Raw genomic sequence first — 19,456 nt, 5'->3', positions numbered from 1 at the left:
TCAAAATATTTTAACATCTTTTGGAATAAAGAGATTGTGTTTTGTCCAGCAGAGGGAGACCTGAGTTTTAGAGAAGTGTAATATAAACATTAAGCATAACACAGAAACACATTCTTTCATTCAAATGTATCAGATAAATATTTTATTTTATAAGAAAGAGTACCCTATATTATATAGACCATTAAGTGTAGGCAAAATAGGAAGTTCATCAGACTTAAAACCATATCATAGTGCTTGATACTGATGTAAGATTTATAGCCTTCATCCCACTTGAAGTCGATACTATGGAAATAATAAAAGAAAACACAGCCAAGCAAAAATTAAATCAAATTCAATAATAAAATAAAATAAGCACAGTGTATTTTACATGAGGAAATATCTGCCACGTTTGCACTCAGGAAAAGGTCAGTGGAAACCTGGAGGAAGCTATCTGTAGAGACTGTCTGGTCTTTTTTTAGAGTGGCCTGTAAATCATGACTCCAGACAAGAAACCCAGTTCCTGGACCAGCCAGTTTTACCCTCATCTCCCTGTTTCAGAACTGGAGAAATTCATCACTCATTGCCTACTTCCAAAGTTTAAAAGCTACAGGCAGTGATTTTTGACCTCACTGCAGCTTATCTGGCACAGTGCATTGTCCGAAGGCTACTCAGATTCACAGCTGCAATAAAAAAGAGACACTCAATAAGCAGTCTTGGGTTTTCTTTGTCATACACACAAGTGATATGCTTTGGGGATTACTGCATTATCAGGATGGTTGCATAACTGAGAGTGTGAGCAACATTACAAACCAGTAAATGAACTGTCAGGTATGAGAAGAACAAGCAGAACCAGCACAGGCTTAACACAGAGAGGAAAATGACAAATCCTCCCAAGAGATAATTTGAAAATAAAAATATTGTGCCTTACCCATATATTCTCTGCTTGTTGTATTTTAATTATTTGTTCTGGTATTGTCAGCCTTCAGAAGAAAGACCTGGTATAAGAGCCAGAAAAAGGTCAAGTGGTTGACCAAAGACTAAAGGGATACTCTATAACATATGATGTCTGATCAACAATAAAAGCAAAGAGAAAGGAGGAGGAAGGGCAGGTATTCCTAATTTACAGTACTTGCCTTTCAGAGTAACCATCATGTGTCCTGAAGTCAGGGAATTCAGGGAACATTCCTGGGAAGTGCCACACAACACCTGCTAGTGGGAAGTAAAGAATAAAATATTTTGGTTCTCACTTTCATGACCTTTGCTTTTGCTTTAGCAAACTGCATTATCTCAACACAGAAGGTATTTTTCCCTCTAATTTTCTTCCCCACTCTCCTGCTGAGAAGGGGAGTGATGTAGCAACTTGGTGGGCAGCTGGTATCCAAAGTCAACCACAGTCATTTTTGGCAGCCAACATGGGGCTCAAGATAACAGCAGTTTTGTCTTAAGTGTGCAGTAGCTATGGCAGGTATTAAGTGGCAAACTCCAGTGCAGGTCACAGCTTGATGGCTGCCTGCTTCTCTCTTTATTTTGTGAACATGTTAATACAAAAAATGTCTCTGTGTTTTGCCCTGGAACTTCTGGCCTTGCTGTGCTATATCCGCCTTGTGGAGACAATGAGGGAATACATCTCTCCTACCTGGGACTGATATGGATGGTTCATAAGTCAGGCACACAAGGTCCTTGTTCACTCTTACATGAACTTCCATACTAATAATTAACATTGTTAGCATATTATTGAGCTTGTGGAGTCTGGTGTCGTCCTGGTAAGACAAGGATGCCAGAGAAGACAGGATGCCAGGGTCTGTGGAAGGCTTTGGGCAGATTTCCAGGATATTTATCTCCTCCCATAACCTGGGACTTTACACCTGAACAGACAAATGGCTCTAGCAGACTGAAAATCTGCAGCCTCTAGCACCGTACTGGAGCCTGGACTGTGCCCATTGAGCCACAGTTCAATACTGTCAGAGGACTGTAGTTGAGGCAGGGACACAAAATATGTTGGAGGGCACCATGGTTGAGATAGGGATCCAAGCAATGACAGTAATTGTAAAAGTTGACAAGGAAAATAATGGATCCATATCATCAATTAGAAAGGGGGGAGGAAGAAGACAAAGGGTTTTATGAAGAAGTTGTTTTTTCAACAAAGAAATTGGAGGAAGGAGTGAGATAATTCAAAAAGAAAGAGGAAACAATACAGCCCCATTAGAACTCTGAAACATGCTAAAAGATTACAGCCAGAAGGTGAGTGGATTTCTGTCTGGCTGCTTCAACACTCTAGTGCTTCAAGCTGGGGAATAGACATCCCCACCAGAGGGGATGTGACACTGCATCTGGTAGTCACCAACATACGTGAGCTAATCGGGGACATCAGGATCAAGACAGCCTGGGCTGAGCTCATCATGCATTAGTGGAATTTGCTGAGGAATTTGTATATCCTGAGGGATATGAATCAGGCGAGGAGTAAAGTTAGGCCTTGAACTCTAGGAAAGCAAAATTCCAGCTCTTCAAGGAAATAGTCAATAAGATCCCTTAGGAAGACTGCTTTCAGGGACAAGGGAGCAGAACAAAGCAAGCAGATCCTTAAGAAAGGCTTCCACAGAGAGCAAGAGGTATCAATCCTCAGGAGCAAGAAATCAGAGAAGGCAAGAGATCAGCAAGACTGAGTAGAAAACTGCTGATCAGACTAAAGGGAAAGAAGCAAGTGCACAGATAGTGGAGAAAAAAACAGATAACCTGGGAAGATTATTGAGATAGTCAGGTTGCACAGGGATGGGGTGAGGAAAGCAAAGGTAAAACTGGAACTGAACATGACAAGCAACACAAAGAGTAACAAGAAGGGTTTCTATAGGTATGTTAACCAGAGAAGAAAGGTTAAAGAAGGTGAGCTCCCAACAATAAACAATGATGGAAAACTGGTAACAATGGAGGAGGAGAAGCCTGAGGTGCTCAAAGACTTTTTTGCCTCAGCCTCTAGTGGCAATCCCTCTTCCCACATCTCTTGAGTTGATGGACAGCAGGATGGGAACTGAGTCCCTCCCACTGTAAGGAAAAATCAGACTCATGACTATCTTAGGAACCTGAACATACTAAAGTCCATGGGACCCAAAGAGATACATCCCAGAATCCTGACAGAATTGGCTGATGCAGTTGCCAAGCCACTCTCCATGGCAGTCAAGTGAAGTCCCAGGTGACTGGGAAAAGGACAAAATTGTACCTGTCTTTAAAAAGTGTAGCAAGGAGGACCCTGGGGACCACCAACCTGTCAGCCTCACCTCTGTGAAGCTTCTCCCTGGAAGCTGTGCTCAGGCAAATGGAGGACAGGGATTAGGGACAGCCAGTATGGCTTCACCAAGGGAAAGCCCTGCCTGACCGATATGGTGGCCTTCTATGACAGAGTGACATATCAGTGGAAAAGGGAAAGGTTACAGATGTCATTTATCTGGACTTATATAAAGCTGTCAACACAGTTCCCTTCAAAATCCTTCTCTCTGTATTGGAGAGATTTGGATAAGATAGGTGAACTGTTGGATAAGAAAGTGTTTGGACAGTAGCATGCAGAGGATACTGGTCAATGTCTCAGAGTCCTCATGGATATCAGTGACAAGTAAAGTCCCTCAGGAGTCCATAACTGGGACCAGCATTATTTAATATCTTCATTAATGACAAAGGATTACGTGTACCATCAGCAACTTTGTAGATGACACAAGGCTGAGTGGTGCTGTTGACATACCTGAAGGACAGGATGCCATCCAGTGGGACCTGGACAGACTTGAGAAGTGGGCCCATGGGAGTCTCATGAGATTTAACAAGACCAAGCACAAGGCGCCACACTTGGGTCAGGGTATCCCCCAGTATCAATACAGGCTGGGTAGGGATGAACAGGAGAGCAGCCCTAGGGGGAAGGACTTGGGGGTGCTTGATGGATGAGAGTCTGGACATGAGCCAGCAATGTGCACTTGCAGCCCAGAAAGCCAAATGTGTCCTGGGCTGCATCCAGAGGGGGCTGGGAAGTACAGTTATGGAGGTGATTCTGCCCCTCTATTCTGCCCTGGTGAGACCCCACCAGGAGTGCTGCATCCAGCTCTGAGGTCCCCAGCACAGGAAGGACATCAACCTGATGGAGTGAGTCCAGAGGAGGCCACCAAGACAATCAGTGGGATGGAGTACCTCTCCTATAAGGAAAGGCTGAGGGTATTGGAATTGCTCTGCCTGGAGAAGGCTTCAGGGTGACCCAATTGAGGCCATGCAGTACCTGAAGGGAATCTGCAAGAAAGATGGAGAAAGACTTGACAAGGGCAGGTAGTGACAGGGCAAGGGGGCTTCAAACAGAAAGAGAGTTGTTTTAGATTAGCTGTAAGGAAGAAATTCTTTACTGTGAGGGTAGTGAGAGAGTAGAACAGGCTGCCCAGAGAAATTGGGGATGTCCCATCCATAGGATGGAGTTAATTTTCCCCATAGCCCCCTCATAGTGCTAGTAAGTATAAGTGCAGTAGGCTTACATACAGCAACCACCTGAGGGCTGAAGCCCTGCTTCCTGGGAGGTGGCTGGATCACCTGCTGATGGGAAGTAGAGAATAAAATTTTTGGGATGCTTTTTCCTCTACCTGCACACACGGGATCTTTCCAACTTACATTAGATATCAGGAAGAAAATTAATTATTCCAAGACTGCTGACAATGAGAGAGACAAATCAAAATAATCTTGCTGGAGCTATTGACATTTTATGTTGTTGCCAGTAAAGAATCACACTTCACATGAGAACTCCAACTGGTTTTCTTTCACAGGATTAGAAAGGATTTCATAAACCATGCCAGAAAAACAGCTCTGGCTGTTGGCTGCTGCTGCACTTCCTCCTTTACTCTCCTCACACTGATAGGAAGAATGGAATCTCCACCCACACAAGTTTTCAACCTGCTTGTGCCTGAAGATTTAAATTCCTGCAGAGTTGTCAATACAGCCAAGGACTGAAGACATTTGAGCAGGAAAAATTCTCAGGCAAGTTTCTTTTTCCTTCATTTTTTTGAATTTCTTGAGTCACTGCCCAATCACCAACCTAACATCTCACTCTGCTCAGCTGAATCTGTATGAAATTGCTGTAAGTGAACAAGAAAATGAAAGAAAATATTCTAGCAATGTTTGCTGTTGGGATTGAAATGTCTTTTTATCTAGATTATATTTTTTATTGAGATTATTTCTATACTCTCTCCTTAAGCACAGCTTTCCTCTGACCAGACTCTGGAGCTCTGAAAGTTATGCCTAAGAGGTCTCCCTGGGAGATATCCCGAAATCAATAACTAGTTTTTGTAAAACAGATTGATTTACATAATTAAAGTCTAACAACCTTTAGTTAATGATCAATCTAGTTCAGGTTATTTTTGTGCAATATATTTCAAGATACAGCAAAGAATTCCAAGAGTGAAAAGATCCAGGAACAAAACACAGGAAAGGTCTGCAAATATTTTTTGTGAGTATAAGGCACAAAGGGTATTAGCAGTTAGTTTCTGTTTATTTTCTTCATGGAGGAAGGGTTGGGTCCTGTATGCTGATTTCATTGCAGGTTATTTTCTTCCTTCTTTTGACTCACACCTCTGATTACATTTTTTTGCCTTTAGAAGCCCTCACACTGACCATCAGAATTTTACATGAATGTATTTGATATGAGAATAATGACTTTTTTCTATTTTTGTATCTGAGTAAACAGAATGATTTTTAGAGACACGAAAAACTACCTCTAGCTATACATCATGCATATCTGAAAATGAGATCCAGCTTCAAGGAGTCTATATATGGATCCAGATAGGCCAAATCATGGCCAAAGAAATCAAAGGACATGGATTGATCAATAAGACAGACCTCAAGATGAGTAAATTCAGATTATTTTCTGAGCAACCATGTTAATTCTAAGCCTTTCTTCATGCAGTTCTCACTGGCCATGGATAAAATGAAAGATTTGAGTCTGGAAGAGACAGTGATTCGATCAAAGTTGTTTGACCTGAAAGGTATTCCCCTCACACAACCAATTGCTAGCGTTTGGGACCAAGTGTGGAAGTTCAAAGCCAGGCCTGACGATGTGCTCATTGCAACCTATGCAAAAGCAGGTAGGTGTGGATAGGAAACAGAATAGAAAAGTTTGGCATAGTGCTTATTGTTGGAGTTGAGATCTATGGTTTTTCTATAGTGACTGATAATTTTTTAACTCCAAACTAGACATTTTAAAGACATGAAGCTGTGTCAGCTGTGACAAGTAACTCCTGACTTCTTTGGCAGATGCAACAACCATCTGTTACTACTGAAGTGCAAATGGCCAAAATTTAATGACCTATAATTGTTACCTTTAATTGAAATTATGTACATTTATATTAATGGTGACAATAGAAGTTTTCCACCAATATGCAGTGATTTAACAATGCTTAGAAAGAAGTGATAATTACTAAAAAATAACAGAAACTGACTCTATGACTATGGAACATACTAGGGGAATGATTTTTTTGTGTAAACAGTAGTGATTTCTGAAAGTTGATTAATTCTTTAAAATAACCAAATTAATTTAATAATTTTGGCCAATAAAATAAAATAAAACACCACCATTAATATAAGCTATCTAGCATTTTACTCAGTGACTGGACAAGATTTCTCCTCTTCATCAAACCCTTTATAATTACTACACAAGAAAACAATTAATAACAAGCATCAATATTAATTCTGTATGAAGAAAAACATGCAGTTTTGGAGATTCATGAAGAGATATGGGAGAATTTGATCATCATAAAAAATTATTATTTGAATTAGCAACAATTTTTAGGGCTTTCTCTTTTTTTTAGTGTTTTTAACAAAAACCCCACCATCAGTTTTGTAAAACCTGAAAGCTTTTGATTTAATACCTGTACACTGAAGGCAAAACCACATTATTTTATCCAGCTGGGATTAAAACCTTCCAGACACTGAACTGAAAATAAATAAAGTTAGGATTCCAGCTAACATTATGTCATATCTGTGTGAGATGCACAACACAAGCATCTTAAGAAGAGCTGAATCTCCAGCCCAAATTGCTTTCCAATTTATCCCTTATCCTGTTCTCTAGCTGACCCGCCACAGTACCTCAGAGGAGATGTGCTTGACACAGCGATGACAGCTATAAAAGAGAGGAGACACATGAGATACACTATACTGTGACTCTCACAAAATGTTGCAGTCACTCAGGCAGATGAAACATTGTGCATACCCTCATTAACGTGCTTCAAATGGAAACTTTGCAAGCACTTGCAGTTTTTTGTATTTTCAAACTGTATGAAATTTTAACTCACTTGAAGTTCAGGTATTGCATTTTCGTACTCAAATTCAGTATGAAAACAAAATTGAAATCCCTGAATGTTTGTGAGGGATGAAAGGAGGGAGTTTCATTCCTCTGCAAATAATATCATCTCCAAACAATAGTGAGTTTATCCCAGTGATTTTGTTCAGTACTGGTGTGGGGGCTATTTCTTTAAGCAAGAGGAAGTCTGTCTAAAATGGAATTCCTGAATTGAGCTTTGGGAATTACCTTTGTTGCTTAGTTAGGCCTTTTGTCTGTATTATACTCTCTTTCCATTTTGTCTATTATTTTCTATGCTATTCTTTCCCCCATTAGCACAGAGTCCATCCTTCTGGCTTTCAGTTCCCTGGTAGAAGAAACTCTTGACTATCCTGGAGGGAAACATCTATAAACTTGTCATTTTCAGGTACCACATGGACACAGGAGATAGTGGACATGATTCAACAAAACGGAGATACTGAGAAGTGTAAACGTGACACTACTTACAAACGCCACCCTTTCCTTGAATGGTTTATGCCAGAGCCTCCATCTGCACGTTACTCAGGTGAATATTATTTGTATTTTAGACAAAATGAAACAAAACAAGCACAAAGTGTTTTGCAGTGGGGTTCTGAGACTTCTTTCCCGGTTCGGCTGGATCAAGCACAGCAGAACAAATCAGGACAGGTATGATGGAGTGCCTGCAGTTAGATTTTAATGTTCACAGGGATGGCATGGTCTGAGTGGCTGCTTCCAAACACCAAGGAGCATGGTGAACTTACAATGTATAGGGGTATCTGAGGGAGGGGTCCAGTCGAGAACACAGACCAGGAACATGACCTATAATGGAATGATCTCATTAGCATCCCCCCTGCACCCCACCTCCCAAGGCCTCAGGTTTGTCGCCTCTATGTCAGGAGCCCAGTCCAAGGTTTTATCCATCCCAGCTAATTTGGTTCCCACAATAGTGCTGATGCCACAAGTTTCCTGGAAAGGGTCCCACTTGTTTTGTTCTTGAGCTAAGCACCATTTTGGCTATAAGGGATCAGTTCAGGTGCTTTAACATAAACATCTAGTGGTACTCAAGGTGCTGCAAGGCTGGCAGATGTGATCGCTTCAGGTGCTACTGAAGACTATGTTTTGGAGTGGTATCTGAAGCTGTGTTTGATACTCCACAGTATCTAAACCTGCAGCAGATATGTATAAAATGGCAACATGGGGGCAGTTGAATGCCATTCTGTGATTACAGGCTGTATGGAAGAGAAACCTGTGTCATAGAGGTATTCCAAAAGGTACATAATGTTTTCAGTGGTTTTACTACAGTTTCAAGTTACTGCTGCTGTTCTAGGGTCCAGTTATCTAAACAAGTTATGGAACATTCAGGCAACCAGCAGGCTTCACTGGCTTGCAGTTTCTTACAAAAATCTCCTCCAGCAAGGGCTCCATTTCCACAAAAAATCATTAAGTCAGACTCTCACATTTGAAGCTAAAAAGTTTGACTAGCTCTGCAGAAGCTACTTTTTCTCTTCTAACCTAGACTGTGTTGACACAGAGAGAAAAAAATTATAGATGACAGAGGATGATCTATGATGACAGGGAAAAAATTATGGAAGTTATGATAGATGTTTAATAGGCAGAGGGAAGGAGATAACCCATTTCCAAATATCACCAGATATTCCCAAGTTGTCCCATACATCCATAGCTACTGAAAATCCACTCCTAGTTTGTATTTACATCCTATCCACAAAGTCTAGTCAGCCATCATATTCTTGTATCCTAGAAAGAAACTAAAATTTCTTACCTGTAAGGTGGAAGGACACCACTAAATATTGCAAAGGAATAACTTTGGTTGGATAAATAGAAATCAGTACTCATCATCATCCCTTGGAGAGGAGTTAGGTATGGGCCCAAGAAAGCGAAAAGATATAAATCAGTGTTTCCCCTTTTCTACTCAAATACACAGGTAAAATTTTCTCTAGACACATTGAAGATGCTTATGTAATGTTGTATATGTTACCCTGCTGAGTAAGTGCTTTAGAGATGAATGATCAATGCAAGGTGAACTGCTGAAAAGTCACAGTCACACTCACATGTGTGAGCATAGGAGAGAAGTGCTAGTGCAATTCAGAGAACAACTCACATCTAATTAAACATCCCACAGGTGTGGAGTTAGCTGAAGCCATGCCATCACCACGAACAATCAAAACGCATCTGCCCGTGCAGCTGGTGCCTCCATCCTTCTGGGAACAAAACTGTAAGGTAAGGCTGAAGAGGCCTACTGTACTTCACAAAGAAAGTGACATAAACCAGGGCAGAATATGTTTTCCAGAATCTCTGAGAAATCAAAAGGTCTCTAAAAATATTTTCCCTTTAATGTGCAAAGTCTGTGGGAATCTAAAGTCATGACTAAGTTTCCTGACCTGGATTTTAGAAAATGGTAGCTTCAAAGAAAAACCTCTTAAACAGCTCCAGCAGGCTCCAAGAGAAAACTCCAGGAGATCCTTCAATATCTATATTTGTATGTGCAAGTTAATTTATTTCTCCTTCTTTTCATATTGATAAAGATAATCTACGTGGCAAGAAATGCAAAAGACAACCTCGTGTCATACTACCATTTCCACAGAATGAATAAAGAATTGCCTGATCCAGGAACCTGGGAGGAGTTTGTGGAGAAATTCGTGACTGGACAAGGTGGTTAACTGCAATCAGTTCTATAAGAGATTTTGATGATTTTAAGAATGCATGTCATTGATTTATTAATTTCAGTTATGGTTCAAAATCCAGACACTGTGGAAGGATATTTGCTGAAGGTGTTTAAGTCATAATTTTTCTTCATTCATATGTTTTTATTATTACCTAAAGGAATAAATCTTTCTTTAAGCTCCCATTTTGAGAAGAAATCAAAACACTATTCTTTATTCTGTTATAATTCAGAAACATATATAACAAATTTCAGGCTTCATCTCTTCTCTCTGAGATTAAAGGGAAGACATTTGAAAAAGAACAATGGTTTAATTGGTTTTACTCTAACCCGATAAAATTTGAAATTTAAAAAATAAGTGGAGAGTTAATTTTGCTAGATATGTGCAGTGTGAATTTGAGATAAGGGAGCTTTGTACCTAAATTAATGTATCTAAAAATCAGGCATCTGAACAAAAACAGGTATCTAAGGGCAGGCAACCCCAGAAGCTGACTCTTCCCTTTCTGAAAGAGGTGCTGATATCACAGGATATCCAAGAAATAAAACCTGGCCAAGTGGGTGGCATTTTACAGATTGGGTCATTAAAGCTTCCTTAAGTGATTAATATTTTTGCCACCTTGTAGGCCTAGAAATACCACTGTCTGTACCAGCACAAGAGTCACATGTCCAAAGGAGACCTCATGTCTTGTGTTTGACCAGCTCAGCTTGGGAGCCATCTGTCCCAGCGCAGACATAGAACATATCTACTTTTGTCTTAGCTAACCATTTTGACACTTGCTTGAGAGAAACAGGCACTTCTGATAGCATAGCAAATATTAAAACCAGGTAGAATCACAGAATAATGCAAGCTGGAATGGATTTTTATTGTCCATACAGTCCCACCCCTTGCCCTGCTCAAAACAGGGCCAATTAAGAGAAGCCTTGTTCAGCTGATCAAATGAATACTGGAAATGTATCTTTCCATTGACTATAATGTATCTGCATTTGTTGCCCTCTGAAGTTACACATGAATCCTGTTCTGAGCATCCATAAAACTGAGGGATTAAGAGCAAAAATGCTGTAATAAGCACAGAGCACAGCAGTGCTTATTATCACAGTCATATTGATTCAAAACCAGCTTGGAAATTCATAGGTACTGGTTAAGAGGGAAACGTGACTGCCACATGTGTTAAGACAGTTGGGACATTTATAGCTGCTGTTGATACTACTTCTTTTTCAGTCCTCTGGGGCTCCTGGTATGACCATGTAAAAGGATGGTGGAAGGCAAAAGACAAGCACCGTATTCTCTACCTCTTCTATGAAGATATGAAGGAGGTAAAAGGCTGAACATATGCTTATAGAGCTCTGAAATCTGTAAGCCTAGTAGATACTAACTACAAGCAACAGTTTTATATTGTAATGCCAGTATCAGTAAACCATACAATAACCTGATTTTCTGTGTCTGAGAATTGCAGCTCTCACATGATGTTTGATTTCTTTGCTTTTCCCAGCTCTGTATCTTATCCCATGTAATTGTCTCTGCAGAATCCAAAGCAAGAAATTCAGAAGATTGCAAAGTTTCTAGGGAAGGATCTGAGTCAGGAGGTTCTAAACAAAATAGTCCATAACACCTCATTTGAGGTAATGAAGGAAAACCCCATGGCAAACTACACTAAAGACTTTGAAGGAATAATGGATCACTCCATTTCCCCATTCATGAGAAAAGGTACTGAGGTTTGTTATTGACATCAACTCTGGCTGTCATTCTGTTTTGAAATAAGCATTGAAGTACAAGTATCTGATAAGCTAATGAGTTTCAGGAAATACTAGTAAACAATTTTTTTTTTTTTTTTGCTTTGCGATTTCTTAGGGACTGTTGCTGACTGGAAGAATCATTTCACTGTGGCACAGAATGAGAAATTTGATGAAGATTATAAGAAGAAAATGTCTGATACCTCTCTTGTTTTTCGCATGGAATTGTAATTATTTGCAATTGAAATTAATGACCTTCAGCCTTATCCATGTTATATATTTTCCTTTCCTTCACAAAATGCCACTGTCCCTAAGATTCCAAGACGTCTTTCACACAGCACTGATTTTTTCATTACTGGGAGAGTGCCCAAATTATGCCAAAGTTTAAGTCTCCCTGAAGAAAATAATTCCACTGGACACTTCTGTCACCACTACCACACTAACTTCCAGCATTAATAAAAGTATTTAAGACACACTGTGGGTTTTGATCTTTGTAAAACTGGAGTTGATATTGCTGGCATTTTCAAATCAAACTCTAACAGAAACTAGGAGCCAAAAAGAAAAAAGGTGTTAAAAGAGTGCAACAGGTTGTATGAACATTAATCAATAAATAACAATATACAAATTTAAAGGTGGTCAAGTATAATGAGAGGAACAGAAGTGCACAAAGTAGAATAAATTTCATTTTCTCTCATTTTAAATTGGACATAAGAAATGCTGAAAACAACATTTCCAAAAACACCAAACACCCATTACTTCCTTTGATAAAACTTGCTGAAGGGCTACATAGGGGCAGTCATCTACAGTCTAGCTGTGGGCACAGTAGTCCTTGTGGCATCTCAGATTTGCCTTTTGAACTGGACATCATAGTATTCTCTTAACATTTGGAAAATTCTGAAAGTTGGTATGAACTAGGTGGAGAGTCATAGCTGCAAATGCCATCTTCCCTCTTCACTGTTGTAAAAGTGTTCATCAGATGCCTCATGTCATTGCCTTCTCCTTTGCTGTACTTAAATCAAATAGATAAACATCTCGTTGAGGGCTCTTAGTTGCAATAGAGCCTGGTAGATATTGGACAACGAAAACCAGTTCTGCTTTAGCATTAGTGCTGTAACTACAGCTATGCTTTGAGCTTGTGCAAAATTAACTAAAGCAATTCATAACCCATTTAATTATGGGCAATTGTTACAAATCCACTTTTGGATTGAAAGTGCCATCACTGATCTTGGCATGCAAAGAAAGTCACAAAGACTTCCTGTTTAACTCAGCTTGCACTCTGAATATTAGAGGGAACAGCATGTAGATTATAGCAGCTAAAGGAAAATACTGTCTTAGTCTCATTTAGTCTAGTTTAGTGTAGTTTAATACAAAAAAAAAATGTTTGCTGGGGGTATTTTCTCTTTGGCTTGTGGAGAGTTAAAAGTAAGTTTAAAAGCTGTAGCAATATGAGCAGCTATCAAAGGCAAAGCTCATTCCAGGCTACCTATTTAATTCACGTATCTAAAATGAATGCAGCCATAAAGCCAGCACATATCTAAAGTGAATGCAGTCATAAAGTGCAGCAATATCTTGCATCAATTTGAAAACAAACAAAAATTTTCCTGTTAAATGTAGGAGTTACTTTGTCCTGGCCCACACAGTTTTCCCCAAAAATGCAGGGATCACTGAAATTGGAAGCATGTATTTACAACATTAGTGTAATTTTTTATACTCTTTTTAAAGGCTTCAGGTAGACAGATTCCTGCCCACAAACAAAGGATGTCTCAGTAAAATGACTGCCTGAGAAAAAACGATCTTCCAGAGGCACTTCTTCTCATCACAGCAAGGCTAAATACCAGCTTGAGGAGCTTTCTGCTACTTGTTTGGGGTTTGTTTATGATTAACTTGATTTATTGTCTCACTAGTATGAGGAAAAGGTGTTGCCTGCTCTCTCAGATATTTCCAGTCTCTTGGGTTGCTCTATGAAACCACACGAGTCAGCAAAGTTTGTCAATCTAATCCTCATTCAGTGCCACAAGAGATATCAGTAAATGGAAAACATGCTTAACTCAGTAGCTTGGTGACATTTTATGAGCAGTGCTGTACAAAAGGTCGCACAGATGACCTGTTTGCTTCCCCCTTGAAATCTCAAAACTATTGGAAAAGCAAAATGCTGACAGTGGCTGAAGCCTGATTTGAAAAGGGAGTTGCATAGCAACTGCAAGGATAGAGGCACCGTAAAATAAGGGACTCATATCACGTTGGGAAAGTCACCTTTGCTCTCACCTCCTTAGGTAACGTTTCATCCAGCTGCAATTCAGCTGCTATGAACAACAGATTAAAAGTACCACAGGTCGGACTGCAGTCCTAGAACAAAAAGAGAGAAATAAACACTTGATGTGTGCCTACATAAAAAATGGCTTTTCTTATGTTATTGGTATTATCCTTCCATATATTCAAAGGCAGAAATCTTTACTATTTTGACAAAATATAGCTGGCAGGAGAATAGAAAAGTGGGGAGTTTCTGGTTTTTATGCCTTTTGAAGCCACCATAGCTGAGAGATCAACTTATGGATTCAATCATGATTTGTAAAATGTTCATAATTGTACTTGTGTAAAAGTACAGGGAGTAGTTATTGTTATCAGTGAAAATTATTTGACCTCTATTTATGAAGAAAATTTGGGAAAAAGGTTAATGGGTTGCATGCATCCCTCTAAAGACATAGATTCTACCATGGTTTGGTGTTTATTTAGACTGTATGTCAATAGAGATGTGCATATGCATCTGGGTGGATGACTGGAGGGTGCCCTCATCTAGAGTGCCTTTAACTTCCATATCTTTAGGTCTGTCAATTGTTACATACAGAAAAGCTTTAAATGTGTTTGTATATGGAGATTTTTTACTAATACCAAGAAAATTTGGTAAGAGATTTAACATATTTTTACTGTAAATCATTGAGCACCTGCAGAAGGAGATTGTATGTCTTCAGCCAAATTATTTCAAATAATTTAAACTATTGTTACGCTTCAGCAGCAAACACATGACTCTGTTTACTGTGGAGATAAAACTGTACAGAACTATATTAGACATAAGTCCTAAATATACATCCATGCTTTATTTTCATCCAGTTATCTAGATGCACAGTTTTACTATCCTTCTCAGGTGCAACATCTTCAATGTCAGCTTGTGTCAAGTAAGACTTGTGTCAAATTGTCTAATGCAACCCACAGCAATTTCTTCAATGCTGCTTGTTTCTTCTTTTAGAAGACAGTGCACCTGCTGGGTTTTGATAGTGCAGAAACTTTGCTATTCATCTCTAAAAAAATGTTTCAGGGTCAGTGTTGATTAATACGTGTTAATTGTTCACATGGTTCTGTTTTGTAGCTCTGCATTAAAAATTACCAAAACAAATCCTCCCATGGGAATGACTAAAGATTCCTGCTTCAATACAGATTGTTTAAAAGACACTGCTGGATTAATCCTAGAATAGTCGTAATCCCCCTTGAGTTTGGCTGCCTATATCAGCTAGTTTTACTTTCCCATGGAATGCAACCCTTTGTGAAAGAGAATGAAAGAAGCACAGAGCTTAAAAAAAATTAAAGAAGGAAACGGAGAAGGGAGCTGTTCTATTTTCCTAGCTAGCATTCAAAGGCGACGGGACACTGCTTTCCTTTCCACTAATCTAACTGTAGATGATCTGCTTCATACTTCAACTGGAAGTCTCTGTTTCTCCAGTTAGGAAAACATCATGCAGAGGAAGAAGATTTTATGTAATTTGTCCTATCCTTATAGATATGGATATCATACTCTATATTAATGGTTTACATCAACATGTTCACAAAGTGTCTCATCTTTACAACAAGGTTAATTACTAATTCTGGCACTTTTCAGAAGTGCATTAACATATTTTAAGCCTGGACTGAAGCTTCCATTTCTCTCACATCCTCAATGAATGCTGCTAGGTCTGTCTCAGTGGAGGCTGTAGGTGAGCCTAGAGGCACACTGAGAGTGAGAGTTAAGCCCTTCATACTTCTAAGATGAAACCAAACTGTGCTGCCGGACTGAAAGTAAAGGGCTTAGACTGGATAACAAACAAGGCTCTGCCTGCCCTCCAGACCAAGCACTGTGTAGGTAGATCAGGAAAGTCATCATTCAGCAGCACCCTATGGCTAATATCAAAAAGGCAAATTACCCATGAATTGTTTTGCAGAAGGGCATAGGCTGCTGCAAGGGTAGTTGGTATCTATCAGCTGTGTGAGCTCAGACTGCCTTCTGAACTGAAGGCTCACAGTCAAATTGTATCCATCTACCATGACTGTGGAGACAGAAGCATCATGTCAAAAGCAAGCTACACTGGGTCCTGCTCTGGTACAGGCAATATAAGTACAGGTAGAAACTTAGGTCAGGTTCCTACAGATTAAGGTAACTAATTTTTTATTTTTTTTGTTAAAATTGGGCCTTTTGATTCACAGTAATTTGGTATTGTATCAACAGCACTAAGCTACATTTGCTACTATCTCTGTGTGCAATTAAACATGTTCTTCACTTTCTGTTAACAATGGAACAGTCTTTCGTAGCCAAACCCCACCCTAGATGTGAAAACAAAACGGCTCCTTGTGTGAGTTTTACACTAATCTGTCAAAAGGCTTGTTGGCCTTTGCTGGTAAAAACACCGAACTACTCAACTCTGTTTCCTATTGCAGTTTAAAACCAGAATTAAGGCCTATATATATAGTCTATTATTTTAATACCAAACCAAATCCTTCACATACAAAATGGTACTTCTTTCACTCTTCTTTCACTGTTCCATTCCACTCCTGTGGGAACTAACTGAACCTCCATCCAACCCAACAAAAATGGGTCAAAAAAGTCAGCCAAATAATTTGCAATTCATCTGCACAGGGGGTGTGCTTTAAGTTTACAATCAGAGGAGAATAGTTAACATGCTATTAATTAATATGCTGTTTTTCTTTATATTAACCTGTCACGTAAAAAAGGCACAGAAGGAGCTCAAAGCAAGAACTCTGACTGGCCCAGCATGGGTCACAACTAAGAGTTTGCAATCCTCAGAACTTGTTGCAAAGACAGATTCTATAGTGGCAAGTATTTAAAGCATCCACTCCTTTATGCAGGAAACTCATTCCACAGTAGCAAAATTATAGGCATTTTCTCATTCTGTGCTCTTCAGAAAATTCTTGCAAGTCTAATAATTCCAATGATAGTGAGCAAGCATTTGTACCCTGCCTTGATGTAAGGGCTAATTATAGCCCCGTGGGACTTGGCTTCTCAATGAAAGCAGGATTGAAAATTTGTTATGCTCTGCCCCAACACATCTCATAAATCTCTTGGCAATCTTGTTTTACAATGCTATTTAAAAAGATGTATTCATTATCTTTTAAGAAGATAATGAAATAATGGGATATATGGACTATGTAAATTATTTCCGTTTTTCTCATTTATCTTGTCTCAAATTAGCTGCACTTATTATTATGTATCAGCTTAATGTCTCCTTCCAGAGAGGTAAGACACAATTCATAAATTGCTTAAGAAAACTTTATCTGACTATTGCTGGTACAAATCAGCATTTTTCCCCACAAAATTCAGAGCAACTTGCACTTTATTGTAACAAACTAAAACAATCAACAGTCAAAATCCTCAATCTTTTTGTTTTAGTTATTCTAGAAACTTTTAAAATTCTACTACCATTCTCTAACCAGGATTCTTTGCAATAGCTGTTGCAATTCAGGATGAGAATGAAAGACTGTTAAGACAATCTCAAATGTACAATATACCTAAACTCTCTTGCATAAAATGGAGGAGGCTGAGAGGGGAGATTTGGCCTGTCTCTGTCAAATAAGTGTCTCACAAGAATATGGAGTTCAGGGAGGGGTGTGCTGAGTGGTCCCTAGTCGGAATCAGCTTCAGAAAGCCTGCAATGAGTGAGCCGGTAGTTGTCTTCAGTACTAAGACCTCTGAAAACTCTTTTGTGTCTGTCTTGAATGAGCTCCAAAATCAATTGCCTCGTAGGCTAAATCATGAGATGACCCAAGAGTTGGAACATAATATATGTTATCTGAAGATAGCCAGAAGGAACAAATTTGCACAAAACATTATTTTCTCTGTGGTTTCCTCAAAAGAGAAGGGTAGCTTCCTGTAGTGTTCTTCCCAAATATCCAAATTCATTTGGATATATTGGAGGCTGACCTCAAAGCACAGAGACGTGCAGTATGGCATGGTTTGGGGTGAAAAGCTTCTGCTGTGGAATAGCTTTGGAAGGACTCTATCTCAAAAGGCTCTTGAAATTGTGTGAAACCCTCATGTTAGATCAAAGCATCACAGGCATCAGTAACCAGTTCAGAGAACCCCAATGCGAAAAGGGAAAGAAAGAATTAATCTGTTTAATGCCCTCTAAGGCTTCTAAAATGCATAATAATAGAAGTAATGAAGAAACACCATCATGCTCTTTGGTTAGGGACATCTGTTCCTTGCCAGCAACCTCTGTGAGCATGGAACCATATGCTCCTGCTACAGTTGTGTAGCTCCATAAATAAATACATATGAATATATATAATGGACAGTGAATGCATAGGAGGGAGGAAAAAAAATAAACACTTTCTTGGGTATATGTGAAGAACCTTTCTGCTTTTTGTCACTATTTGCCATTTGAATTTTACAAGAAGAATGACAGTAAGTAGACTTGGAAAAATGCAATTATTCTTCCAAGACAAGCATTTCAACAAATGACTCTCTTTTTTTATTAAAATACAAAATCTCTCATGACATTATAATTAATTTGGTGATATTCAGCATTCACTCAGTGAACCATAAACAGAATAATATGCCTAAATTGTTTTTTCCAAGCAGCTTTTCATTAAAAATCAATTACTTACCATGAAATGTGAAAAATTATTCAGGCACTACCGAAGTGCATGCATGGTTACAATGAAAAATGTGTGCCCTTTAAAGTAAGCATGGCTCCCCTCAAACACTTACTCAAACGGGCACAGAAATTCTCTTTAAAAACATGTAATTACAAGCCATAACACCTAGGTTCAGCTATTTGCTCTGGTAGTCCTTCACATCCATTTTTGAATTTACAGAATCATGGAATTGTTAAGGCTGTAAGGGACCTCCGGTGATCCATCTCATCCAGCCCCCTTGCCAAGGCAGGGTCACCTAGAGCAGCTGACAAAGGAATGCATCCAGGTGGGGTTTGAATGTCACCAGAGGGGGACTCCACAAGACCCCTGGGCAGCTGTGCCAGTGCTCTGTCACCCTTCTGTAATGAATTTCTTTCTCATGTTGGGTGAAACTTCTTGTGGTTTTAAGGCCATTGCTCCTTGTCCTGTCGCTGGGCACTGATGAAATGTCTGGCACCGTCCTATTTGCACTCGCCGCATTTATTTGACATATAATTTAAACCACTTTGTGTTTACATCAAGGTATTAAAAACAGGGTCTTAAATCGCTTCTCCCCGAACACGTCACCCTTCACCTCATGCTCTCCTTACGTGTCAGTGAGAGAGACGGGCCTCCAGGACTGCTTTGCCCTTAGGAGCCCTTCAGGAACAGGGAGTAGCGGGGTGCAATCGTGTTGCAGCCGTACCCCTTCCCCTCTCCCCTTTTTATAGACGGAGAACAGAAGGCCGGTAGCGATATGCACCTCCCGTCTCACGGCCCGCTCCAGCGGCGGAGGCAGCGGGCCCTGGGCTCGGCCCCGCCCGTCCCCCGGGGCGGTGCTGGGTGACGGACAGGCCGAGCCCGGCGTGCAGGGA

The 19,456-nt window shown here is 39.7% G+C and overlaps 1 protein-coding gene across 3 annotated transcripts; it reads left to right on the top strand.

Annotated features, from left to right (window-relative positions):
- Positions 1 to 4,853: 4,853 nt before the first annotated feature.
- On the top strand, positions 4,854 to 12,177 carry SULT1C4 (sulfotransferase family 1C member 4). Of its 3 annotated transcripts, none has more exons than XM_058847340.1 (8): positions 4,854 to 4,974; positions 5,900 to 6,077; positions 7,698 to 7,835; positions 9,432 to 9,529; positions 9,835 to 9,961; positions 11,191 to 11,285; positions 11,496 to 11,676; positions 11,821 to 12,177. In XM_058847340.1, the coding sequence occupies exons 2-8, from the start codon at positions 5,912 to 5,914 to the stop codon at positions 11,931 to 11,933; spliced, it is 918 nt and encodes a 305-aa protein (XP_058703323.1). In that variant the 5' UTR covers positions 4,854 to 4,974; positions 5,900 to 5,911; the 3' UTR covers positions 11,934 to 12,177. The 3 variants fall into 3 exon arrangements, with proteins under 3 accessions (XP_058703323.1, XP_058703313.1, XP_058703303.1); XM_058847330.1 differs by lacking the exon at positions 4,854 to 4,974 and adding an exon at positions 5,348 to 5,426; XM_058847320.1 differs by lacking the exon at positions 4,854 to 4,974 and adding an exon at positions 5,359 to 5,443.
- The last annotated feature ends 7,279 nt before the right edge of the window (positions 12,178 to 19,456 follow it).

The sequence above is a fragment of the Poecile atricapillus genome, chromosome 1, assembly GCF_030490865.1.
Source record: "Poecile atricapillus isolate bPoeAtr1 chromosome 1, bPoeAtr1.hap1, whole genome shotgun sequence".
In the NCBI taxonomy this organism is placed as follows: domain Eukaryota; kingdom Metazoa; phylum Chordata; class Aves; order Passeriformes; family Paridae; genus Poecile; species Poecile atricapillus.
Note: the sequence above shows the minus strand (reverse complement) of the source record. Positions and strands in the feature narration are given on the sequence as shown.

Coding starts and splice junctions, on each gene's coding strand:
- SULT1C4 (XM_058847340.1), top strand. CDS start 5,912: ATGGATAAAATGAAAGATTTGAGTCTGGAAGAGACAGTGATTCGATCA. Junction 9,530..9,834: donor TCTGGGAACAAAACTGTAAG/GTAAGGCTGAAG, acceptor ATATTGATAAAG/ATAATCTACGTGGCAAGAAA. Junction 9,962..11,190: donor GAAATTCGTGACTGGACAAG/GTGGTTAACTGC, acceptor CTTCTTTTTCAG/TCCTCTGGGGCTCCTGGTAT.